The sequence below is a fragment of the Sapajus apella genome, unplaced genomic scaffold, assembly GCF_009761245.1.
Source record: "Sapajus apella isolate SASKATOON/1434 unplaced genomic scaffold, GSC_monkey_1.0 scaffold149, whole genome shotgun sequence".
In the NCBI taxonomy this organism is placed as follows: domain Eukaryota; kingdom Metazoa; phylum Chordata; class Mammalia; order Primates; family Cebidae; genus Sapajus; species Sapajus apella.
In genome coordinates this window covers 1,054,506-1,079,160 of record NW_022437089.1, presented here as the reverse complement: position 1 = coordinate 1,079,160, position 24,655 = coordinate 1,054,506, and the positions used below count along the sequence as shown (strand labels likewise).

General features: G+C 56.6%; 3 protein-coding genes across 3 annotated transcripts in view; all 3 read right to left on the bottom strand.

Moving 5' to 3' along the window:
- Positions 1-5,727: 5,727 nt before the first annotated feature.
- FAM50A (family with sequence similarity 50 member A) lies at positions 5,728-12,311 on the bottom strand. Its single transcript, XM_032265289.1, has 13 exons — positions 12,094-12,311; positions 10,932-11,016; positions 10,735-10,834; positions 10,082-10,227; positions 7,799-7,875; positions 7,604-7,670; positions 7,438-7,499; positions 7,087-7,163; positions 6,695-6,749; positions 6,475-6,523; positions 6,308-6,378; positions 6,092-6,202; positions 5,728-5,957 (listed from the first exon to the last, which is right to left on the bottom strand). The coding sequence occupies exons 1-13, from the start codon at positions 12,202-12,204 to the stop codon at positions 5,949-5,951; spliced, it is 1,020 nt and encodes a 339-aa protein (XP_032121180.1). The 5' UTR covers positions 12,205-12,311; the 3' UTR covers positions 5,728-5,948.
- A 743-nt stretch (positions 12,312-13,054) lies between these two features.
- Positions 13,055-19,251, bottom strand: GDI1 (GDP dissociation inhibitor 1). Its single transcript, XM_032265286.1, has 11 exons — positions 18,873-19,251; positions 17,522-17,629; positions 17,297-17,396; positions 17,052-17,186; positions 16,381-16,579; positions 15,991-16,122; positions 15,301-15,400; positions 14,708-14,879; positions 14,246-14,390; positions 14,073-14,127; positions 13,055-13,982 (listed from the first exon to the last, which is right to left on the bottom strand). Exons 1-11 carry the CDS (start codon positions 18,915-18,917, stop codon positions 13,830-13,832), a joined length of 1,344 nt encoding a protein of 447 aa, XP_032121177.1. The 5' UTR covers positions 18,918-19,251; the 3' UTR covers positions 13,055-13,829.
- A 357-nt stretch (positions 19,252-19,608) lies between these two features.
- The window catches only part of ATP6AP1 (ATPase H+ transporting accessory protein 1), an 8,576-nt gene continuing 3,529 nt past the window's right edge, over positions 19,609-24,655 (bottom strand). The window contains exons 4-10 of the mRNA XM_032265285.1: positions 24,219-24,412; positions 23,281-23,321; positions 22,285-22,370; positions 21,588-21,826; positions 20,878-20,925; positions 20,558-20,789; positions 19,609-20,390 (exon numbers count right to left, since the gene is read on the bottom strand). Coding sequence (XP_032121176.1) covers positions 20,181-20,390; positions 20,558-20,789; positions 20,878-20,925; positions 21,588-21,826; positions 22,285-22,370; positions 23,281-23,321; positions 24,219-24,412 — 1,050 coding nt within the window. The 3' untranslated portion in view covers positions 19,609-20,180. The remainder of the gene's footprint in view (positions 20,391-20,557; positions 20,790-20,877; positions 20,926-21,587; positions 21,827-22,284; positions 22,371-23,280; positions 23,322-24,218; positions 24,413-24,655) is intronic.

Genomic DNA, 24,655 nt, shown 5'->3' with positions numbered 1-24,655 from the left:
TGCAGTGAGCCGAGATCATGCCGTTGCACCCTGCTTGGGCAACAAGAGTGAGATTCCATTTAAGAAAAAAAAAAAAAAAAAAGACTGTAACACAGAAATTCTCCCTGAGTTTCCAGCCTGCCAGCTTGTCCCTACAAATTTCACACCAACTTGTCAGCCCCGACAACTGCGTAAACCAAATCCTTAAAATAAACCGTGTGTGTGTGTCTGTGTGTGTGTGTGTGTCCTGTTGATTCTGTTTCTCGGGAGAACCATGACTAATACAGATGTCTTTCCAATTATTCAGGTCTTCTTTAATTTCTTTCAATGATGTTTTGTAGTTTTCAGTGTACAAATCTTATACTTCTTTTTAAAACTGTATTAGTGCTCTATTCTTTTTTGACACTGTTATAAATAGAATTGTTTTCTTAATTTCATTTTGGATTGTGTATAGAAATACAATTGATTGACCAGGTGCGGTGGCTCATGCCTGTAATCCCAGCACTTTGGGAGTCCGAGGCAGGTGGATCACAAGGTCAGGAGATCAAGACCATGCTGATCAACATAGTGAAACCCCATCTCTACTAAAAATACAAAAAAATCAGCTGGGCATGGTGGTGCATGCCTGTAAGTCCCAGCTACTGGGGAGGCTGAGGCAGGAGAATTGCTTGAACCCAGGAGGCAGAGGTTGCAGTGAGCCGACATCGCACCACTGCTCTCCAGCCTGGGCGACAGTGCAAGACTCCGTCTCAAAAAAAAAAAAAAAAAAAAAAAATTAGCCAGGCGTGGTAGCAGGCGCCTGTAATCTCAGTTACTCGGGAAGCTGAGGGGGGCAATCACTTGAACCTGGAGGCAGAGGTTGCAGTGAGCCGAGATCATGCCATTGCACTCCAGCCTGAGCGATAGAGAGCAAGACTCTGTCTCAAATAAAATAAGTAAGATTGATTTTTGTATAATGATATTTTTTGGAGACAATGTCTCACTTTGTCACCCAGGCTGGAGTGCAGTGACATGAACACTGCTCACTGCAGCCTCGCCTTCCCAAGCTCGAGCAATCTTTCCACCTCAGCCTCTCATGTAGCTAGGACTGTAGGTGCATGCCAACACGCCAGGCAAATTTTTGTATTTTTTGTAAAGATGGGGTTTCATTGCCCAGGCTGGTTTCCACCTCTTTGGCTCAACTGATCTGCCCACCTCAGCCTCCCAAATACTTGAGACTACAGGCGTGTGCCACCATGCCCGGATAATTTTTGTATTTTCTATAGACACAGTCTCACTATGTTGCCCAGACTGGTCTCGAACTCCTGGGCTCAAACAATCCACCTGCCTAAGCCTCCCAAAGTGCTGGGATTACAGGCATGAGCCACCGTCCCTAGCCTCAGTCCCATCTTTGTCATCTCATCCCTTGGCTTGACTGGACGCATAGGTGTTCAGCTTTTATTCCCTTGGCGATCTCCTCTCTAGTTCCAGAGCATCAATCATGTCTGTCTTGACAGCTCTGCAATTTCTCACTCCATCCTCCCAAGCTCTCCTGTGAACTCCAGGCGCCAGGCTCGTAGATCCAAATCTCTGCTTGGATCTAATAGGCATCTCGACATACCGTTTCCACAAGCAAACCCTCCATTGTTCACCTTAGACTTGCTTCTCTTCGTGTGCCTCGCATCTCAGTAAAGGTTATTCCTCTTACTCAGGCCAAAGTCTTGGAGTTCTTGACTCCTCTCTTTCTTTCAAATACCACATACTATTTGTCTGCAAATCTTGTTGGCTCTCCTCACAAAATCTATCCAGAAGCTGACCTTCTCTCCCCACCCTGGTCCAAGCCACCAGCCTCTCATCAGGATGGCTGTGGTGGCCTCCTCGCTGGCCTCCCATGCTTGCCCTCCCCCAGTCCCTTTGCCACACTGCTATAAGAATGACTGGAAACCTTAACTCAAGATTATGTCTTGCTCCTGGGAAACTCCTGCAATCACTTCCTTTATAACACTGACTCCCAGAAGACCTTCTATGACCTAAAACCCAGAAGGCATAGAAGACTAAAGAGCCCAACTAGCTAAAAATAAACTTTTCATGCCCGAAAACAGCATAAAATCAATGAAAAACTAGGAAAGGATTTGCACTATATAACACAAAGGGCTAGTCTCCCTCACACATGGAAGGTACCCAGAATTCTATATTTTATTTGTTTATTTGAGACAGAGTCTCACTCTGTTGCCCAGACTGGAGTGCGGTGGTGCGATCTCCGCTCGCTGCCACCTCCGCCTCCCAGGTTCAAGCGAATCTCCTGCCTCAGCCTCCCAAGTAGCTGGGATTGCAGGCACCCGCCACCACGTCCAGCTAATTTTTGTATTTTCACTAGAGACGGTGTTTCTCCATGTTGTCTAGGCTGGTCTCAAACTTTTTAAATTATTATTATTTTTTAAAATAATAGAGACAGGGTTTCACCATGTTGGCCAGGCTGGTCTTGAACTCCGGACCTCAAGTGATCCACCCGCCTCAGCCTCCCAAAGTGCTGGGATTACAGGCATGAGCCACTGCACCCAACTGAATTCTAGATAAAAACCAGCAAGAGGCCAAGGCAGGAGGATCGCTTGAGCCCAAGATTTCAAGACCAGCCTGGGCAACATAGTGAGATCCTGTCACTAGTTTAAAAAAAAAAAAAAAAAGACGACCAACCATACGATTAATGGGCAAATGACAGGAATAGACAGTTTGCAGGAGAAATAAAATGCACATCGTTTTTAAACGTGAAGAGAAATACAAATTAAAAACCACACTAAGGTCAAACAAAAACTTGTACATGAATGTTCATAGCAGCATTATTTACAATAGCCAAAAGGTGGAAACACCTGAAATGCTCATCAGTGGCCGGATGGATAGACAACAGACTACCGCTCAGTCATAAAAAGGATCCATGTGACAGCATGGAGGAACCTCAAAGCGTGATGCTAAGAAAAACAAGCCAGACAGAAAAGGCCATGCATTGTATGATTCCATTTATGTGCAGCGTCCAGAACAGTCCAATTCATTGACACAGTAGATTAGCAGCTGCCAGGGCCTGGGGAGTAGGGGAATGGGGAGACACTGCTTAGTAGCCACTGGGTCTCCTTTTGGGGGTGAAAGTGTTCCAGCAGAAAGGCAATGGTCACACCACAACATGAATGTACCAAATGCCACCAAATTGTACATTTTTAAATGGTTAATGGCTACTTTTCTGTCATGTGAATTTTTCCTCAGTTGAAAAAATTAAAAACACAAAGAGAAAACAAAACCCCATGCTGAGAAACCATGTCTCCATCTCAGCTTGGCATGCGTCCCCCAGTGGCGACTGAGAGAACCATGTGGGTGAAGCTGGGAGAGCCGGCCCTCACCTTGCCCGTGTGGCAGTCCCTAGGAGTGCACTTGGCCACTACCTGCAGTGACGAATCTGCAGCTGAAGAGAGTGAGGAGGGTCTCTGCACCCATGTGGAAAGATGCAGGGTATTGGGCTGTATCGCTAATGGACACTACAGTGCATGGTGCCGAACAGCAATCAAGTGCAGCGTCTTTTGTGTGAGAAAGGTGAGGGTCATGAGGGGCAGCCAGAGGAGCTTGCCTTCGTATAGAGAAAGAGGACAGGTAAGCAGGCAGTGAAGAAAAGCACATTTCTGTTGGGGACATTGCTGGAACTGGCCCAGCCTAGCTGACACGGGGCCCACATGAACACAGGGCCTCTGCTGGACAGTTAAGGTGACAGAAAGGGTAGCATCCACCCCTGCCCCTCATGTCGAAGCTTCCTCCTTCCCCTTGTTCCAGACCAGGCTGGAGTGCAGTGGCGTGATCTCAGCTCACTGTAACCTCTGCCTCCCGGGTTCAAGTGATTCTCGCTGAGTAGCTGGGACTACAGGCATGTGCCACCACACCCAGCTCATTTTTGTATTTTTAGTAGAGACAGAGTTTAACCACGTTGGCCAGGATGGACTGGTTCTTTTGACCTCAAGTGATCCACCCACCTTGGCCTCCCGAAGTGCTGGGATTACAGGAATGAGCCACCGTGCCCAGCTTCCAGCTTACTTTTGACCCACATTTGGTGTTCCCTCTGCCTGGAACACTCCCTCCCGCATCGAAATGGCTGACTCCTTGTCATTTGGATGTCAGCTTAAATGTCCCCATGCCAGAAAGGCCAGTTCACCTTGTGCCTGCATTCTTTTTTGGTTTCCCTCTCTGCTGTCTATACACACAGCCCCCAGGAATGCGGTCTGGGTGAGCAAGGCAGGTGACCACCCCTGGCACACACTGAACCTTGGTGACCTTATCTGGTTCCAGAGCATCAAATACCTACTTTGCCAAACACAGTGGCTCACACCTTCAATCCCAGCTGTTTGGGAGGCCGAGGTGGGAGAATTACTTGAGCCCAGCAGTTCAAGACCAGCCTGGGCAACACAGCAAGATCCCATCTCTACGAAAAAATTCTGGGCCAGGCACAGTGGCTCACACCTGTAATCCTAGCACTTTGGGAGGCCGAGGCTGGTGGAGCATGAGGTCAGGAGGTCAAGACCAGCCTGCCCAACATGGTGAAACCCCGTCCCTACTAAAAATATAAAAATAGGCTGGGCATGGTGGTACACAGCTATAATCCCAGCTATTTGGGAGGCTGAGGCAGGAGAACGGCTTGAACCCAGGAGGTGGAGGTTGCAGTGAGCTGAGATCACACCACTGCACTCCAGCCTGGGTGACAGAGCAAGACCCCACTCAAAAAAACCATTCTGTTCCAATTTTCATGTACATAAAAATAAAATAGCCAGGCATGGTGGTGCGTACCTGTAGGCCCTTAGAGTCCCAGCTACTCAGGAGACAGAGGTGGGAGGATCACCTGAGCCCAGGAGGTGGAGGCTGCAGTGAGCTGATATTGCACCACTGCATCCAGCCTGAGAGACAGAGTGAGACCCTGTCTCAGAAAAAAAAAAAGAAAAATACGTTACTCTGCCCTCATCTCTCTTCCTAGTGACGCGAGGTAGCTACTTCCCGGCCATGCTGAATGAGACGCTGGGTGTCTGCACTGTCCGGCGACATGAGATCTCCACATTTGCCAGGAAGGGGAGGCCAGACCCAGGACTGGGGTGCCCCTGGCCAGTGAGGGGCTGTGCCCTGTCCTCTCCTTTTGGCCTCAAGCCAGGGGAGGAAGAGTGGAAACGAGCTGTCGGCCGGCCTTCGTCAGCCTCCTGGAGGCAGGCCTGCCTGCCTCAGCGTAGCCAAGTGGAACCTGGGGAAGTGGCTGCTGAGGTGGCAGAGGGGAGTCCTGGACCTATCCCTGCTCTGGATCCTGCCCCAAGGGCTGTCTGAGCAGAGCCAGCTAAGGCAGGGCAGGCAAGTGTTGAGTGCAGGGCACCACAGCAGACCGACCGTGCTGGGACGGCCCAGAGCAAGGAAGGCCACGTGACAGCCATGTCCCCTGTGGGAAATTCAAGAGGAGCCCAAGGACCTGGGAGAGAGACCTGGGAAGGAACACCCTTCCCACCCACCAGAGCCACCACAGCCCGAGGAAAGCTGCCCATGGTCAGGAAGCACAGTGGCACACAGACACCTCAGGGATGGCAGGGCTGCCAGGGGGACAGAAAGCAGATTGAGAGCTTGCCCATGGCCACGGGGCCTTTTGGAGGGATGAGAGTCAGCACGTTTGAATGTCCTGGAAGGAGACCAAGGTGATGATCACACCGAATCACACACTTTTAAATGGTCAAAACACAAATGAATTTGATCGGACACAAATGGTTTGAAACAAAGTGCGGTCTCTCACGCTGCAGGTGCTCCAGCTCTGACATGCGCACTTCTTTATTGTGAAAGAATAAAGCAGTCACCGACGTGCCAGCAGCTGCCGCCCTCCTCCCAGTATGCCTGGCATGGTACCAGGGGAGCGGGTGCCTGGGGTCCCGGGACATCACAGGGCACACTGAGGGAGCTGAAAAGCTGAGGCCACATAGCCTCCCAGACGCTCAGCGGATCTGGTGTGAGGACAAGGTGGGCAGAGGGGACAAGGAAGGGAAGGCGAGGGATGAGCAGGGGCTGGCTGCCATTCCCACCCAGGAGGGGCCCCTGGCGGCCCTAGCCTCCACAGTGCCTGGGGGCTGCTCCTCACCGTGTACTTGTCCCACTTCTTCTCGGGGTCGTAGGGCTCCCAGCGGCTAGCAGGGAAGATGTGCTTGTTCTTCTCATACCAGCTCCTCAGCACCACCTTGCCTGCATGCGACTGAGGGAGGGAGGGCACGGGGCCGCTGCCGACCTCCCCTTCCCTTGGCTCCTCCTCCCCAGCCCAGGGATACCCAGCCCCCCTTGCAGGGCCCCTACACTGTACCTCATCCTTCTCCACGGTGGCATCACTGAGCAACCGAACGTCATCGTGAACGTCAAAGTTGAAGAGCGGCCCTGCAGGGGAGAAGCAGATATTCTGGCGTCTGCTGCTGCCCCAGTGATGTATCGGGAGCAAGGTGCTATGGCGGCGGCTGTGCCGCGGGCACTCACCACTCTTCCCCCGTGCCTTGGTGACGATGAAGTCGTAGAAGCTGTGATGCTGGAAGCCAAGGGCAGGAGAGTGGCACCTTGATGGCCCATCTCGGCCTTTCCTCCCCACCCCCCGCCTGCAGGCCAGACAGGGGCACACCTGCGCACACTGCCTCTACCAGCCCGAGCCACAGCCCAGGGTGTAGTATGCACTGCAGGGCCTGGGGCTGACGGGACTCACGTGCGGAATGATCAAGTCCTCCTTGATGTACATGAGCTGCTCCACCCCTGCGGACCTGAGGGGGGAAGGCAGGAGGGCATGGGCAAGTGGACAGCACCCCTGCCCAGGGAGGGAGGGGGCAGCCAGCGCAGGAGAGCCCGTGCTCGGGCTGGGAGGCAGCAGCCAGCAGGCTCTGAGGGAAGCGCCATGGTTTGGGGAGCCCAGGACTAGCGCCCAGCGTCCTCCACCTTTGGGCGAAGGAACCAAGGCAGGGCATTCCCAGCGAAGCTCTCTCCAGTGGGAGGGACGGGAAGAGGAGCCTGATCCCTTCTTTTGGGAGCAGAGTGCCCAGCACACTTCCTCCTTGACCAGGCGGTGCCTCTCACGGCACCGCACGCACACGCAGCTCGCACCTCAGCTCGCTGAAGTCTTTCCGGAGGATCTCCAGCGCCTTCTGCAGGAACTGCTGCATGGTATTGCCCTTTCTCATCTGCATCCGGGAATCCAGGAGTTGGGAAGGGAAGGCGGAAGCCCGCAGAAGGGCTCTCGAGAAGGCAGAGGCACAGAGGGCCCTGCCAGAGACTGCAGAGGCTCAGCAGGATGCCCAGGCCTGGGCCTCACTCCCCAGATGGGGGACCAGGCCCCGGAGCCTGTTATTCTCAGGATCCCCGGGGCTTCCCAAGTCAGGAAGGTCAGTTCCTTCCCAGGGAATCTAAGGGAGGCTGGGCCCATGGCGAGCAGGAAGCAGGCTGCACGCTGCCTACCTTGACTGTCCGCCGGTGCCCAGAGCCGTCCCAGTAGCTGAAGGTGATCTCGATCTCCTCGCCTACAAGGCAGAGCTGCCTCTTGGTCTCCAGACCCAGGCATCCCCGCCCCAGTGAGAGCAGCCTTGGAGCTCGGTGCACTACCCAGGGGACTGTGGGCACTCACTCTTGATCTTCTCCTGCTTCGCTTCCCACTCCTGCCGCAGCTCTTCCCGAAGCCGATTCTCCTCCTCCTGGGAGAGCGGGCAGGCAGAGGGCTGAGGCCCAGGGCTGCTCAGGTGCACACAGAGCCTGGCTCCCTGAGCAAGGGTCTCCGCCAGGGCTGAGGTTGAGGCTGGGGTCAGGACCAGGCAGCCCTTACCTCACGGTCTCGATCAGGCAAAAAGCTTGTGTCCACATCTGGGTTCTTCCCCAGTTTTCTCTTCTTCGTGGTGATCTCTGGAACAAAAAGAAGCCAAGAATATCATAGCATTATTACGAAGTTGATTTTGATGTGGCTGACGCCCAGGGCCCACTAAGCATACTTTGAGAACTGTTGGTCTTTGAGACAAGCCTAGGGCGGCCACAGAGGCTAACACTTGTCACCCCAACACTTGGGTAGGCTGAGGCAGGAATATCGCTTGAGCCCAGGAGGTGGAGACCAGCATGGGCAACATAGCATGACCTCGTCTCTACTAAAACTCAAAAAAATTAGCAGGGTATGGTCGCGTACCTGTAGTCCCAGCTACTTGGGAGGCTGAGGTGGGCAGATTGCTTGAGCCTGGGAGATCGGGGCTGCAGTGAGCCATGATCAAACCACTGCACTCTAGCCTGGGCGACAGAGTGAGACCTCTACCCAAAAAAAAAAAAAGAAAAAGAAAAGACAAGTCTAAACTCTTTAGCCTGCCCTGATGCTCAAGAGCAGAGATTCTAGAGCCTGGTTGCACATTCAAATCACATGGAGAGCTTTAAAAAAATGGACATCGCCGGGCGCGATGGCTCAAGCCTGTAATCCCAGCACTTTGGGAGGCTGAGGCGGGTGGATCACGAGGTCAAGAGATCGAGACCATCCTGGTCAACATGGTGAAACCCCGTCTCTACTAAAAATACAAAAAATTAGCTGGGCATGGTGGTGCGTGCCTGTAATCCCAGCTACTCGGGAGGCTGAGGCAGGAGAATTGCCTGAACCCAGGAGGCGGAGGTTGCGGTGAGCCGAGATCGCGCCATTGCACTCCAGCCTGGGTAACAAGAGCGAAACTCCGTCTCAAAAAAAAAAAAAAAAAAAAAAAATGGACATCAGCGTCCTGTGGCTGAGCCGCCTAAATGAAACCTATGGAGGGACGGAAGAGCCTACCAAGCAGTGTTTTGTCAAAGCCCCAGAGACACACAGCGAGGCTGACAACCTGTCCCCCAGGCCTGAACTGTCCACGCCAGTAGCTCCCAAGTTCAAGACCAGCTTGGGCAACATGGCAAGATTCCATCTCTACAAAAAATACAAAAATACAGAGCGCCTGTAGTCCCAGCTACTCAAGTGGCTGAGGTGGGAGGGTCCCTTGAGTCCAGGAGGTCAAGGCTGAAGTGAGCTGTGATCACGCCTCTGCACTCCAGCCTGGGCCACAGGGAAACACTGTCTCAAAAACAACAGTAAAAACAGAAACAAATCAGTAGCTCCTGCTGCACACAGCACCCAAACCACACACATAGCTAGCGTGCGAGCCGCAACAGGAATATTTTGGATACATTAGGTTAAATACAATGTAACACTAAAATCCTGCTTATTTTTTCTCCGTTTTACTGTGGCAGGTGGCTGGCAGGTCCTTCCTCCCCGCAATCTCACACTTCCCTCAAAGCCACGGCACCCAGCCTGTTCCCACAGCCACACAGCACCATCTCCTGCGTCAGGTCTGTCCCTCCACCATTCGCCGGGCATCATGATTTCTAGAACTGCCACCGCACCCTCCAGGGTCCCATGATCCAACTCGCTCCCAGTCTTCAAACGTGCCGACTCTTTCCTGTTGGACTTTTGACATACAGCTTCTCCTTGGCTCACCCGTCTCTCTGGCTAATCCAATTCCCCTCATCCTTAGGGGCTAAGTCAACCTTCCCCTCATCTATCACCTTCCCTGACCCCTGGGTTAGCCCTGTGGGTCCTGAGCAGAACAGCAACCCTGAGTGTCTTGAGCGCATGGTGACCTGTGACTTCCACCAGGAGAGGCACAGCACTGGTGTGTGGCACACATGGGGGCCAGGCTGGCCTCACCCTCACTCCCCAGCCATCCTGAGTCTTCCCTGACAGCCCCTTGTTCTCACGGCTGAGACCTGCAGTGTCTGACTAGTAGCTACAAATTTCTGTGGATGTTTACATTTACGCTGAAATGAATCAAACAGAATTAACTATTCAGTGCCCCTGTCACAAGAGCCACCTGCAGCCAGTGGCTACCACATTGGGTGGCACAGACTCTCACATTTCCATCATCACAGAAAACGTGGCCAGCCACCCTGCTCTGGGCCAGCTTCTCCCCTCCCTGCTCTACTATGCATGGTGCCTCCAGAGGGCAGCTTTTGGAGCCTCGTTGACAGGGCATCAGCTTTGCTGACAGCCTCTTGCATTGGGGTCCCCTCCCCAGGGGCCGTGGGTGGGGCTCCGACTCAAGCCTGCCCTCACCTTCCCTTTCCAGCTCCTCCTCATACATGGCCACCTCCTCCTCCTCTTCGCCCCCCTCTTCTTCCTCCTCCAGGGTAAAGGACAGGCTGGAGATCTTCCGCTTGGCTTCCTTCTTGCGCTCTTTCTCTCGCAGCTTCTCCAGCTTCCTAGCGAGGTGCAGGTGGCCCCATCACAAACCATGTCATTCCGCGGCCCCAACCCAGCCCCTTGCTTGACCCTGAGCCACCTGTGTGCCTGGTATGGGGCCTATCCAGCCCAGGCTGGGTCCCCAGTGCCCCAGAGGGGTCCTGCTGTTCTGGATCACTTCAAGCTCATGGGCAAGGGCTCTGTTACAAACAGCAAGCACAGAGGGCCACACAGGCCGTAGGACAGAGAGGAATGGGGAGAATGCAGGCTGCTCAGGCACTGGAGCAAGGAAAGGGCTCAGGCAGGGCCACTGCATGCAGAGGGTCAAAAAGAAGACAAGCCACCAAGGCAAGAGGACGTGAGCATGGAGCCGAAGAGGCAGGAGAGGGAAATGCAAATCGCAAGCTAGATGCTACCCCTGTCCCAAAGCAGGAGACGGGGTCCCCCAAAGTGCAAAAAGAGCCTGAGAGACCCTGGGACCCCGTGAGCACTAGCTCCATGTTGAGGGCTGCGGCGAGGGGACTCACAGCTGCAGCTCCTTGGACTGCTCCTTCTTGGCCAGCTGCTTCTCCCGCTCCTTCACCAGCGCCTCCTGCTTGGCCTTCATGTCATTCAGGGTCACGAGACCTTCGAAGCAAGGAGACAGAAGGGACAAGGTAGTTACCAGGGCCAGCGGAGGAGTGGCCCAGGGTCTGGGTGAGAGGCACATCCACAACCTGCTCACCCACGGTGCTGGACTTGAGCTCTGCCTCCACTGCATCGTAGTGCGCAGAGAACTTCTTGTCAATGTTGGATTTCATGATGTTCTCCTGTGAGGAGGAACAGCCACCATGAGAGCCGCCCCTCACTATGCAAACAGCTGCCTAGCCATTGGGGACCTGGGTTATAGTCCAAATCTGCCCCTGTGCCCTTTGTCGATAGAAGGTTCCATGAGACAGGGCAGGACTCTTCAAGTGCGTCTCCCTTCCATCACTGAGCTGCTCTGGCCCTTCAGGTCTCCTACTGGGGATCAGCACTCCCTCAGTAGCCTGAAGCCATCAGCCATACTGACCTTTGGCCTTTTTCATCCTCAGCCTTTAAGGTGAAGCTCCCAAGACTCAAGACAAAGGGCATAAAGAGAGGGCAAAGAACAGAGTGGTTGAGGGGCCTGACCCCTCCCTGAGTGATTTTACTCCCTCCAGGCCACAGAATATCACAAACAGCTTCCCAGGAGGCCTATTCTCTTTGGCCCCAGCCCCATCCCACTTGGTACCATGTCAAGCCCTCGCTAACCAGCAACCTCCCAAGGAGGTGGCTGGCAGAGAAATACATCTTCTGCTTGCTGGGCACCGCGGCTCAGACAGTGGGGCCAGGGCATGAGGGCTTTGTGTTTCAAGGCTACTCTGCCCAGGCTTCCCTATTTCCTGTTCTCTCCAGGAGCACCGAGTACTGATGAGTGAGTCTCTCCAAAAGGATCAAGCTGAGAGCTCCTCCACGTTCCTTCCCTGACAGCCACCATGACCGGCCACTCAAGGAAGCGGTGGGTGAACCGATGGCGCCCGGAGGTTCGCGCCTGCCTCCAAGGCACAAGGGGTTCTGGAAGGAGCCTCCTGGACGGTGGACTAGCCAGGTCTGGCTCGGGCCTCCCCGCGCCTCTCCACGGGGAGAGGAATCCCCCAGCTAGTGGCCTCGGCCTCAGAGAATGCCTGGCTCTGGGCCCATTTTACAGATGAGGCTGTCGCCGGCTTGCTTTTGTGCCCTGCTGGAAGTCACCGAGCTAGGGGCCCGCCCCGGAGCACAGCCCGCGCTCCAAGACCAAGGTCCCGGGGCTTCCAGGGCCGGAGCGTGGCGCGGGGCCGTCAGGGGACCTGGGCGGCGCGCATGCTCCGAGGCGCCCCGGCCCGCACCTCCGCGATGCGCTGCTTCATCTGCTCCATCTGCTCGCGCTGCTTCTCCCTTTTCTTCATCAGGTGCATGGCGCGGCCGGCCTCGCTCGCGGCGCCCTTGTATTGAGCCATAGCGGCGGCTGCGGCGGCGGCAGCAGCGGCGGCGGCGACGGCGACAGCAGCCCGGCTGGGTCTCGGCGGCAGAGGCGGTGGCGACGGAACAGTCAGCTGACGCTCGCGCCGTGACGTCAGCCACCCAGAGACGCGCGGACGCCCCGCCCCACCGCGCACCAGCTGGTCCGAAGTGTTAGCACCGCCCGCCCGCCCCGCTCAAGACCGCCCCTGACCCCTCCTGGACTCCCGCCCCAGCCCCCACCGCTTGCTACTGTGGACCCCCGAGGCTGATTCCTCCAGTCCCCCGCGCTGCCTCGACGTTAACCCGACCGGAGGCTGGGCCCCCGATCCCTCTAATTCCTCCTGTTGACCCAAAGGCTGGGCCCCGCCCCCTCCACGTCTTTGATGCTGATCCCTGCCCAATGCCGGACCCCCTAGTCCCCTTGCGGCCTTTCTGCCTGAGGCTAGGCCCTGCTCCCCGTGCATTAACCCGAAAACTGGCACCCTTCCCCCTGCTTCACTTCTAGTTCCATCCAAGGCTGGCCCCTGGTCCCTCTGCCCTCTCCCTTCAAGCCAGAGGCCAGGCCCCCAGCTCTTGTCTGCTTGCTCCACGCTGACACCCGCCCCTGCCGCACCCCCCCTGCTTTGAGCACCCAGGGCTTGCAGTCCTGGGGCCAGCATTCACTCATTCGGTGAATTTGATCTTACTCAGGTCAATTTGGCCCCAGGGTGCTCTGGGTGAGGAATTCCTTGGCGAGGAATGCCACCTTTTACAGTCCAGAGTGAAGCTAAGCCAGAGCCCCAACCCAGGCATCCAAAGCCCTGCTAGGTACCCAGCTTTTGGGAAATAACTGTAAAGATCCGGAGGTTCAGGTTTCAACCGTTTTATTGGGACGTTCTGTTTTCTGTGAAATACACTAGAGAGGGGGAAGGGGACACATTCACTTTGCAAGGGAAGGGTTTCCCACCACTAAAGGAAAGGCATGGGGCAGGGCACATAGGGTTTTGGGTCCATTTTCCCACCTCCTCCTGCTTTGCTCACATTTCTTTTCTCTCAGCCAGTACCAGAGAACACAAACACAAAGACAAGAAACAAAACAGCAAATCAACCTCCAGCGGGGCCACGCCCAAGCCTTCCCAACTCCCCAGGCTGGGCAAGGGCTGGGGCATCTCACTCTACAGCCCCCAGGCAGCACAGGAAGGCTGCAGGCTCAGAAGGGGTGGGTTGAAGTTAATAAATTAGAATAAATTAGGGGGGAGGAATGCAACTTTGTGCTGGGAGGGCCCCTTCTCTCCAACACGCACGACTTGGTGGGGGGAGGTGGGGCATCTCCAAAGGCCACTACAGTGGGGGTAAGAGCGGTGGGGGCAGAAGTCACCTTTTCCTCCACGTTCTTCCCAGAGCAGAAGGGGTGGGGGTAAGAGACACACACAAGGAGAGGAACCCTCTTTTCCTAGTATAAGGAAGGGCCAAGAAAGAGGATGCTAACCAACCCCCCATCTCCCAAACCATCGCTAGGGTTAAGGATTTGGTCAGTGGATCAATGAGGTGGGTGATGGGAATGTGGTGGGGGAAGCAGAGGATGCTAGAGCCCTCAAGGAGAACAGACAGGCTGAGGCAGCAGGGGCTGGGGCGGCCGCAATCACTGCTCAGCTTCTCCAAAGACGTCGTTCTGTTTACGCTTCATGTTCTCAAAGTCAAAGGCTGTGCCAGCCATGCGTTTGTAGATGTCTTTGATGTCGTTGCAGGTTGTCTCAAAGTGTGTGGTGGCATCATAGGAGCAGGAACAGAACACCTGGAAATAGCCAGAGCTCAGGGCCCAGGGTGAGTCAGGCAGGTGCCCTGGGCGGGCAGCCAGGAGCCAGGGCTGGGACGGGCTACTTACCTGGCTCTCGGAACCATCATCAATGGGCTCGTACAAGTCACTGATAGCCACAAACCTGAGGGGCAGACGGAGGGTAGGGGACAGGCCTCACAATGGGCCATGCCCTTTCTGGTCCCTAAGCCCAGCTGCTGGGCTCCCTCCCTCTCCCCTTCAGGCTCAGCCAAGTCCCTCACTTCTGGTCAATGGGCTCCAACAGCTCCAGAGCCGGTTCCACCTCCTTTTCGGGGTCCGTGGTCTCCACGGTAGTGCTGGCGATGGCGATGTACTTGCCCTGGGCCGCCACGTTGTGTGCGTAGGAGATCATGCACACATAGATGTCTGGCCACAGGAAGAGCTCTGTCAACTCAGGCTGGAGGCACCAGCCGTGTGCAGAGAGGGGTTCCAGCAGCTGGACTCAAGTCTGGCCCACCTGCCCCTCCCCAGCCCCACATAGCACGTAGCATCCAAGCTGTCACCTTCCCAGAGGGGAAGAGTCCACGCCACCCAAACCCTAGGGGTCCAACTTGTGGTGACTGCAATGTGGGTCAAATTTTTTCTTCGGAGAGATAAGGCAAGGAGCTCAGATGCTGATGGGGAGATGAAGAACAACCTCAAAGAGAACACCCTAGAGAAAGCTGTACCGGCGCCTGGCCTACCTGACTTCCTGTTGACCTGGTTCTGGGGGATGATGATTTGGCAGGAGTTGGCGTCGTTGGTGTTCTTGATGGGGTGGCTAAGAATACAGATGATGCGGATGACCTGGCCAGCCTTCCGCACACGGTCCGGGATGTAGCTGGGGTCACAGATCAGCTGCTTGCAGCGGGCCACCTGAAAAGGCACCAGAAGTGCCCCCCGTCGTATCACTCCCCTAGGTAGTCCTGGGGCTGTACGCACAGCAAGGGCAGGCAGCTCTGGCAGACAAGGCGCTCCTCAGAGCCATCACTACTGCCCCTCCTGAATGCATGGCCCTGCCCTGCAGCTCTGAGAGGTGGGCCCGGACATACAGGCTGGGTCCCCGCCCCCGCCCCCTACAGGCACCGTGATCAAGGACACTTTCGCACCACAGACACGGCATGTGGCCTCTGAGACAGACCCCTCACCAACAGTCATGGCTCTGAAGACTTCTGGACCCCCAGTTCCCAGCTCCAAGGCCCTCGAGGCTGCGCAGCAGCAGACCCGATAGCACAGTCAAGAAGGTGGCCACACCCTGCCTCAACCATGGTGACGGCAGTGCATGGGAAAGGCTCACCTCTCCCTCAGACTTCACGCCCACCACCTTGCCGTTCTCCATGATGATGTCATCCACAGGTTTGTTCAGCATATATGTCCCCCCATAGATGGCACTCAATCTGCGGTGAGAACAGCCACGGTGAGGGCCCCTCCCAGGAGAAATTGGGACCAATTCCACTGCACATTTCCCTCCTTCCCTCCGCCAAGGGGCAAAGAAGGCTGCCCCAGGCAGGCAGCAGGCAAGAGACCCCGGGATTCATCCCAGCTCTGTCACTGCTGTGAACTCTGGCCCCATCTCGACAGGCTTCTTCCTCTCTGGAGCTTCTCCCCTGAATACAATGCCAAGTGCCAGCAGCAGGCTGCATGAAGGAGCAGTGCTCCGCACCCACCAAGACAGCCTGCGGGACCAGAATGAAGGCCTCTCTGGAGGTCAGCTCCCAGCTACGCCCTGACTCAAGGTTCCAGGGCCCTGGGCCCAGTCCTGGTGCTGCCAGGAACCGAGCAAGTTGTTTGTGGAGACTTGGTTCTTCGACTCTGTACTTTGATACACTGGGGTTGTGCCCCCATCAGCCAAGGATGGAGTGAAGTCAATGAAGAGCACGAATTGGAAAGGAGGAAACGCTAGCAGGGAAATGCTCAAGGGGGCCATCTCCACTCCTGGCCCTAGTCCTACTCAGCCAATGCCAACTGAAAAAACCCACGTCCTCACCTTGCAAAACCTTGAGGCAGCTCACCCAGGCCGTAGAGCGGGTATAAATACGGGCTCTTGCCATACCGGGCCAGGGACTCACTGTACAACTTGATGCGGTTGATGGTCTCAAGACAGGGCTGGTCCAAGTAGCTGGGGGACAGGGGTCAGGGAAGATGCTCCAATAGCAGCACCCCTGACTCACCCCCACCCAGGTACCAGGCCAGTCTTCCCACCACCCTGAATGGCCTAGGGAACATGAAGATCAAATGCAAGGGGGAAATGGAAAGGGTGATAGGTGAGCCTATGGGTGAATACAAGAGACATGCGGGGCAGGGGAACAGCAGGCAGGTGTGGGGAGGGAGGAGGCAGGCCGGGCGAGGGGGCTGCCGCCACACCAGCTTCCCTCACTCATCAGTGCGGTAGAGCGCCAGGGCGTGGCCAGTGAAATCGATGACATCCTGGCCCAGATCAAACTTCCGGTAGACATCACGCATGCTGGTAGTCTGGGGGTCAACACCCTCAAAGGTCTTGGGGTCATTCTCATCGAAGTTTGCCACAAATACCAGGAACTTGCGGAAGCGCCGTTTCTCAAACATGCCCATCAGATCTAAGGCAGGCGGCAGGAGGAGGTTCTGCACCAGCGCAGCACAAAACTCTCCTTCCCACAGGGCAGGGCCCCACTCCCAGCGCAGCTGTCGTGGGACCTTAGGTCAACCCCTCTGCTCTTTTCAGCCTCAGTTTCCCCCCCTGTATGAAGAGGGGACTGGCCTGGATGGCTCTAAGGGCCTTCCTTGCTCAGACATTTGGGGATGTCTCGGGGACCCAGTGGAGCCCCTGCCAAAAGCTCAAGTCTTTCCAAAGCAGCCCTGTCCGCCTCCACGTCACATCCCTGCTGCGTGTGGACCTCTCTCCTGGCAGCCATCCGTGAGGCGTGGCATGGGGCCGAGGGAATACAGAGTCCTTCATGGGGAATGTGACTTTGGACAAGGGGGTGCCTTACTCTGGACAGCCACCCATCCCAAGGACAGTCAACTTCCCTACCACCCCATGATTCTCTGGCTCAGGGGGCCCACACTCACTGGAAGCCAAGGCCTCAGTCTCAGTGGATGGTACTTTGTAGATCTTGCCCCCCTTGTAGACAAAGCTGCCCTCCACCACCTTGAAGTCCAGATAGCGAGTCACCTCTGTATACAGTAGCATCTTTACCAGCTGCCCTGTGGGTGTGCATGGGGCAACATCGGCACTGCTCTCTCCAGAGGCTCTGCTGGTCTGGCTGCACCCCCCCATCACCCCCGACCTGCAATACGTCCTTCCTGTCCCTCACCGTTAGCCATGAGGAATTTGGGAATCAGGTCAACGTTCCAGTCTCGGCCTCGGCCCATTGACTCAGGGGGCCCCTCCAGCAACTGAAAACGCTTATACAGCTGTAAGCAGAAGAGAGACACCTCAGGGACCACCTCCTCCTGCTCCAGGCACCTGGGGAGCTTCTTCCACCCTGTGCCGCTACGTGGGAGGTGAACAGGGATGGGCCTGGGCCCGGGTGTCTCACCTCCTCCAGGGGTGTGATGGAGGAGCTCTCGCCCCCATAGTAGGGGTTCCGGTCCATGTGCAGCACCTTCTTCCCGTTCACAGACATGATGCCCGAAAGGATGCATTCCTGGGGGGAGGGCAATACCATCCTCTCACTCCCACCTGCCTCCATTCCTACCAGCAGCCCTGATTTGTTCCCCACCCAAACCTGCCCCAGTGGACAGCTCCTTCCACCCCCCGCCGAAACCGGCTAGTTGCCTCGCCTAAAATTGGGGTGACAGCTTCATCCGACCACCGTCTCCTTTGTAACCTTGCTGGGCAAATGAGTCCCGTCCCCCTCACAAGGCAAACAGTGAAATAACGGAGGCTCTGAGGGAGGCAGGGCATCCAGCAGACACAGGATGGCCTTCCAGTACCCACATGCCGATGGACATGTATTTAGGCAGAGCTGCACAGAAAGGCTGTTGAAACACAATGAGGCACAGGCGGGACCCAGCTGGACTGCGAAGGACACTCGAAAGGGAGGCGAAGAAAGGCTTAGCACAGTCCTTGAAATTGTAGGCCCCACCCTGGACTGATCTTTCTTCAAATGGCGGGAGACCCTGCTGCTGAGGAGGGGCATCTGGGCCTGGACTGAGAAAGAAGTCTCTGGGGAGCGGGCCAATGGGGTTTTTGGGGAAAGGCGGAAGATAAACACCCTCACCAGTCACTGTCACTAGCCCAAGGACAAAGGCTGCAGATGCTACTCAGCCTGAGGTCTCCATAGGCAACCGGGGTGGGGTTGAGGGAATGTGCGTACTGCCCCCACCGCTGCTCCTTCTGGAACATTCTCTGGATCCCCTGGCCCCAGAAGACGAGGAGGCGGGCTGAGGGCCCACCCTGGGGAGGCCTCCTGACTCCAGGTCCCTGTCCCCACCGCGATTAGCGCAAGATGGGAAGGGACGCTGGGAGGGGACGCTGGGAGGGAATGCTAGGCGGGCGATGGGTGCAGGCAACGCGGGGGGGGGGGGGGGTTCCGTGATGGGGGGGGGCAACCGGTGGGCGGGGTCGGGGGCATCGGGCCGAGTTGGGGTGCGTTTTCCGGCCCAGCAGGCAGGGTTAGGAAAGATGGGAGGGCGCCGGGGTCGGATCCGGTAGCTCAGGGGGCAGCCAGGAAGGGGGCCCCTTCGGGAAGACGGGGTCATAGCAACAAGCAGAGGCGACGTCGCGGGGGGAACGGCGCGGGGAGCGGCGGAGTGGGCACGGCGCCGGCTTTCTGGAGAGCCGAGCGCATTAGATGGCAGTGACCGGAGGATGGGCCAGCGGCCACATCATCGCAGGGGATGGCGAGCGCACGACGCGGGGCCAAGAGCGCCCAGGGCCGCACTTACTGTGAGGCCGGTCCCCAGCACGATCACATCGTATTCTTCGTCCATGGTCAGGCCTCGGTGCCAGTGCCTGCTCGGCTCCTCCTCCTCCTTCACCGCAGCAGTCGCCGCCGCCGCCGCCGCCGCCGCCGCCGCCGCCGCACTGGACCAAAGATGGCGGCGTTCTGGCGGCCGCCTGACCCCTCCGCCACGTCAAAGAGTCCCGCCTATTCTCGAGCCCCACTGCACCCGGCCAGAGCCACTGTCTCCCCAGCTCGCCTCCCAAGAGACCTGCCAGGGCCCGGGCCACAGCACCAGCGCGGCTCCGAGGGCGACGCTGCTCGCTGAGGGTCCAGAGAGGCGCGGGGCGGGGCAGGCTGGATGCTGGTGCTGCGACTACGGAAGGATCCGTGCGCGGAGCCGCGCGCGCCCCGCCCCACCCTCCCTGCCCCGCCCCGCCCCGCCCCGCGCGCGCCCGCCCCGCCCCCCAGGAGGCTCGGCGCGGTCCCGCGGCCGGGTGCGCGCCGCTGCGGCAGCCGGGGCGGCCCTCTCATGACACGAAAACTGCTTATTGTCACGACGGCCTCCCAAGTCGCCAAAGCGCACCGGGACTCGGCCCGACCGCCCCTTCCTGCCCTAAGTGGTTAGGGCCCACCTTGCTAAAGCCCCTCCGGGTCTCCGCGGATGCTTCCTCACCTCCTCGCCGGGCTCCATCCTCCCGCATCCCTCCAGCGCACAAATGAAGTACAAGAGGCCCAAATCGTGGCGATCCGCGTTTATTAGGAAGGAAACAACCGAGCACGCCAGGCTCCTGCCAGGCACTCCCGATAGGAACATGCCAGACAGCCGGCAATTGCACCCAGCCCACCTGACGTGAAGGTCCCTTCCTTCTCAGGCCACAGAAATAAACCCCAGTGTACTGCTTATCATTAGCACAACACACCAGAAAACAATAACGACAGCAAAGCAGGGCAGACAGTTAAGTAGTACCTCCACACCCCCAAACTCAGGAAGCCCTATAACCTTAAGGAGGGAGCATTTGCTACACAAAAGCACTATCCACAGCTAGGGATGATGTAGACACAAGAATAAATAAGGAGAAAGGGGACCCTAGAATTCATGTCCCTTACACCTCACCCGCGGCTGAGCCTGGAAGGTTGGTCTAGCATCTACGCAGAATTATGTACACCTTGTTGGTGGAGATGGGGGCAGCCCCAGGAAAGCTCCTCAGCAGGCTGAACGGGGAGCAAGATGGGCTAAAGGGACCTTGGGGTTCATGCTGTGGTAGGAAGAGGGACACTGTCCCACCCTCAACCCCCTCCTGGCACAGGGTCACACAATCTGGGTCAAAGAAATGGTGGGGCCCTTGTGGTCATCAAAGCGATCCATGGTCTTGAGGCTGAGGATCATGTGCAGGCCGTAGGTGAAGATGAAGAGCATGAAGAGGGACGTGAGCAGCCCCATCCATATGCCGGGGGAGAAGAAGCCGGCGCAGTCACTGGCGTAGGAGAACTGCTCGCCCATCACATTGAAAGCTTGGATCTGGCAGACACACAGACACGGGTCAGAAAGGACTGTTGGGAGGCCCAGCAGGGACTACATGCCCGAGCCTGAGCCCAAGCAATTCTGTGACTCTTCAGGCCTCTCCTTGCCTCTGGACCACCAGCCTTGGCTCCCCGACCTGAATCTGGGCCACCCCTGCTCCATACCTGGAAGTCCTGAAGTGTCATCTGCCAGTGGGAGGGCTGCGTGCGGGCCACGAGGAGACTGCCCTTCTTGCTCAGGCTGCTGACGTACTCACAGTGGAAGGAGTAGATGCTGGGTCCTGTGACCTGGGAAGCATTGAAGTAGGCAACGGAGCCATTGCTGTGGATTTCGAGGCGCTCCATGGTAAACCAGTGCCGGGCAGACACTGGGTAGAGGCGGTTGGCCAGAATGAACCTGGGGAAGGTGGCAGGGATGTCAGGCGAGCTGGGGAGGCGGAGGTCACACCAGCCTACCCACACCTCAACCACCCCCCAGGACTTACTTGAATGTCACTGTGGTACCAAAGAGTCGTTCATAGGTCAGTGAGAGCCTGCAGGGCCAGAGAAAGGGGTGCACTGTGAGGCTCTGGGAGGGCCTTCAGCACCTTCGAGGAACAAGTTCCTCAGCTCTGCTCCTACCTAAGCTGCCTCGGGTCCTTGCAGCCATCTGAAGAAGCAGTGTCTCCACTTGACAGATGGGAAAACTGGGGATTCAGTCACATTCCAAGCCCAGAACGGAGCTGGAAGCCAGGACCTAGGTCCTCCTTGCCACCAGCACGGGGCCCTTCCTCTGGTTCCCCTGGACTCACTGCCCCTTTCACTCCCTCTTAGGGTCACTGAGGTACCTGGGCTTGGCTTTAGGGGTGAGAGCAAACGGAAGGGCATGGTTGCCTCATAAATGGCTCAGGTAGCTGGCCTGGTATTTACCCATACAGTCCCAGAGGTTTTGCTCAAGGGGGAGGTGACAGATTCCCAGGTAACCTTTCCATGTTAAAATGAAGGTTCCAATCAAAGACTCACAAGCATGGGGAGGCAGAGATCTGGACAACTCCCTCCAACAGCAACCTCCTGCATCCTCATGCTGCCCACCCCAAAGAGACCATGGCCATCCCCACCACAACACACAGACCTGACCCTGGCTCCCTGCCCCACCTGTGACCCACAATGTTGGGAAGGTGTGTTGGCACAGTCCTCCCCAGCCTAGTGCCCTTGCCTGGCAAAGGAGTCATTCCAGAAGGAGCCAGTCAGGTTGAGCTCCTGCACCCCAAAGGTGAGAGGGGTCAGATCCTCCCACTGGTCCTTGTATGCCACAGAGAAGTTTTGGGCCCAGAAGAGGATCCGGGGAGCGGTGTCATTGTAACTCACAGGAGGATGGATCACAGGTGATACTGGCTGTTTTTGTAGCAGCTGGCGACCTAGCCCCTCAGCCACCACAGCTACATCACGGACCACCTGCAGAAACACCCAACAAGCCTTCTTTCAGCAGCCCTGGGAGACTGTCATGCTCCAACCCAACTGTCATGCCCCCCACAGGGCACCCTGTCCACTGTCTCAAAGTCCTACCAGCCTTTCTTCCAGGACACTTTCCCTGATGGCCCCTAAGCCCTGATGACATTCCTAGTCCCTCAAACTTAGGATCATTTAGACTTAGTGTCCGAGTCTGCCACCCGGAAGCCTACAGGACGAGATGGAATGGGGAGGCAGGACTTGAGTGCTCATCCTACTCCTCCCTCAGAGTCAGTCCAGGGACCAGCCACTCCAGAGTCACACCACAAGGGTTCTGTGCCTGATGCCTCCCCTATGCTGGGACCCCCGGGGGCCTGCCTGTGGCATACACCCCCACCTCCAGGGAGACTCACCACACTGCCTCTCCCCACATGCCCTAGAGCCCCTGCCGGAAGGGCACGTACCCTGGAAGGGCGGACCGCTGTGAGGGCTGCTGTATATGGGACATCTTCGGACTTGAGTGTGCTCAGGACCTGCCCGATGACCTCATCTGAGGGTCAAGAAGGAAGCAGAGACCCAGGTCACCAGACAGACTGCTTAAAGAAACACTCCCACCGTCTGCTTTAGAAACCCTTCTAGACCAGCTGAAAGTGGTGATTTGACTTTCCACTGAGGATCCTTAGGAGCAGCTATTTCTTTTTTTTTTTTTTTTTTTTTGAGACGGAGTTTCACTCATGTTACCCAGGCTGGAGTGCAATGGCGCGATCTCGGCTCACCGCAACCTCCGCCTCCTGGGTTCAGGCAATTCTCCTGCCTCAGCCTCCTGAGTAGCTGGGATTACAGGCACGCGCCACCATGCCCAGCTAATTTTTTGTATTTTTAGTAGAGACGGGGTTTCACCATGTTGACCAGGATGGTCTCGATCTCTTGACCTCGTGATCCACCCGCCTCGGCCTCCCAAAGTGCTGGGATTACAGGCTTGAGCCACCGCGCCCGGCCCAGGAGCAGCTATTTCTAATCCCACCCCCAGTTCCAGCTTCCCTGGGGACAACTGTGGCTTCAGTAATCGACGCCTTAATGTGAAGCCCTACCTATGTGACAAGAAAAAATACATATAGGTACAGAAAACTTCCCACACACCCACAAAAGGATCGAGACTGCCTTTCCATGGGGAGTGACTGTCCTTTATCGCAAATAGGTAAGTCCCAGAATTGTTTTTCCAAATGTCTGCAGTCTAGTAAACCCATAACTCTAGGATGCTTGCTGCCTGCGCAGAAACTGGCTGCACAGGCTCCAGTGCAGAGGCCCCCTCTGCCGAGTGGGGTCCGACTGGACAGGGTCCTCGAGAAGCAGGCGGGCCACCCTGGGAGTGAGGAGGCTGAGGAACCGCAGGCCAGCTCTCTCTGTGGTCCCTGCCCAAGGGCTGGATGAGGACGTGCATCCTCCCTGACTCCACTCACCGTTGCCTGTGAGGACTTCCCTGGGCGCCATCAGACCAGAGCTATGGAAGACAGACAGAGCGTCAGAGTCCTCAGGTGACCTGAACTTGCACTGCCCACTATCCTTCCTCCTCCCCAGCTTCTCCTCCCCACTAGCCCCACGCACCAAGCCTGCACACTCTTACCTCAGTACCCCCTCCTGGAAGCCCAGCCCTCCCCTAGGCTTCACAGTCACACTCAAGTCCTGGCCACCTGCTCTGTGACAAGGGCCTGGCTAGGTGAGGAGGCTCCCCACCTGCAGGGCTCACATCTGCCTCATCTCTGGGGGCCCAGCTCAGTGCTAGGCACCAACTCCTGAGTCACAGAAGAGGCCCTCTGTAGAGCCAGAGTAGCCCACCCGCTCTGGGGGGATCAGCAGCAAGGCTGCTGTGAACTTTGGGTGAACTCCAGAGAAGTGAAACTATCATAGGGGAATGCGTATGGCACAGAGAAGAGCAGAGAGGCCTAGAAAAAGATAACCAGCTCTCACTGACCTTGCTGCAAGATAGTTGTTAGCTGAGGTATGTTAACTGAAGTATTAGAATTATAACCACAGGCTGTTCTAAGTAACTGCACACTCCCTCTGCTGTGTGTTTTGTAAACATATAAAATAAAGTACTCCGAGGCAGGTCGGGGCCGAAAAGATTGACATCCTCATCTCTCGGACTGCCTGGCACAGTTCTCTATGTTATGTTTGTCTTTGTGTCTTTCTTTATCCCCCGCTGTTCCCTCTTAGGTCTTTGAACCCTTGTGCAGTGTGGGACGCAGCACGCGCCAGAGCCCTCGCCACCTCTTCTGGCCACATAGGGCACCTTCTGGAAGGGCTGTGAGGGGCGGGGAGTACTGGCATCTTTGGCTGAATGGTGCTACCACATGCCATGCCCAGGTCCTTGCTGCTGGCTGGGCCATGTGGGCAGTACCTGGCCAGGTAGGGCAGGCGGATGAGCAGCAGGGCGGGGAGGCTGGCGTTGAGCTTCAGCTCCCGCAGGGTGGCCAGGTCCACATGCAAGGGGCTGGCCCCAAGCTTCTCTTGCAGGTAAGTGGTCAGAGTGCTGACTGCATACCAATCAACGGCAGGAAGCACCAATGAGGAGGGGGCCAGTTCCAGGGCATTCTGGGGGCAAGGGAGAAGCAAAAGGTGAGTTAGCCAGGGGCCAGTGGGCCTGGGCCAGCCCCCAAAGCTCTCTGGCAGCTCTACTCTGGCAAGCCACATCCACAAAGCCTCACCAAGAAAATGGCCCACACCCCAGCCCCTGACATTCAGGCCCTAGGCCTTTATCCTGAAGCCAGCGTTTCTGCTCCCTAAGGATACAAGGTTTCGATTGTTTTTTTTTCTTTTTTTTCTTTTTTTTTTTTT

Bases quoted from the DNA above. Each gene is read 5' to 3' on its own strand.
- GDI1 (XM_032265286.1), bottom strand. From the start codon at position 18,917: ATGGACGAAGAATACGATGTGATCGTGCTGGGGACCGGCCTCACA. The intron at 16,123-16,380 runs GTGAGGGAAGCT...CCTGTCCCCCAG, and splicing joins GCGCTCTACCGCACTGATGA to CTACTTGGACCAGCCCTGTC. The intron at 14,880-15,300 runs GTGAGCCTTTCC...GTGCCTTTTCAG, and splicing joins GCGTGAAGTCTGAGGGAGAG to GTGGCCCGCTGCAAGCAGCT.
- FAM50A (XM_032265289.1), bottom strand. From the start codon at position 12,204: ATGGCTCAATACAAGGGCGCCGCGAGCGAGGCCGGCCGCGCCATGCAC. The intron at 6,750-7,086 runs GTGCGAGCTGCG...TTCCCCCCTCAG, and splicing joins AAAGACTTCAGCGAGCTGAG to GTCCGCAGGGGTGGAGCAGC. The intron at 6,524-6,694 runs GTGAGTCCCGTC...CTTGGCTTCCAG, and splicing joins AGGACTTGATCATTCCGCAC to CATCACAGCTTCTACGACTT.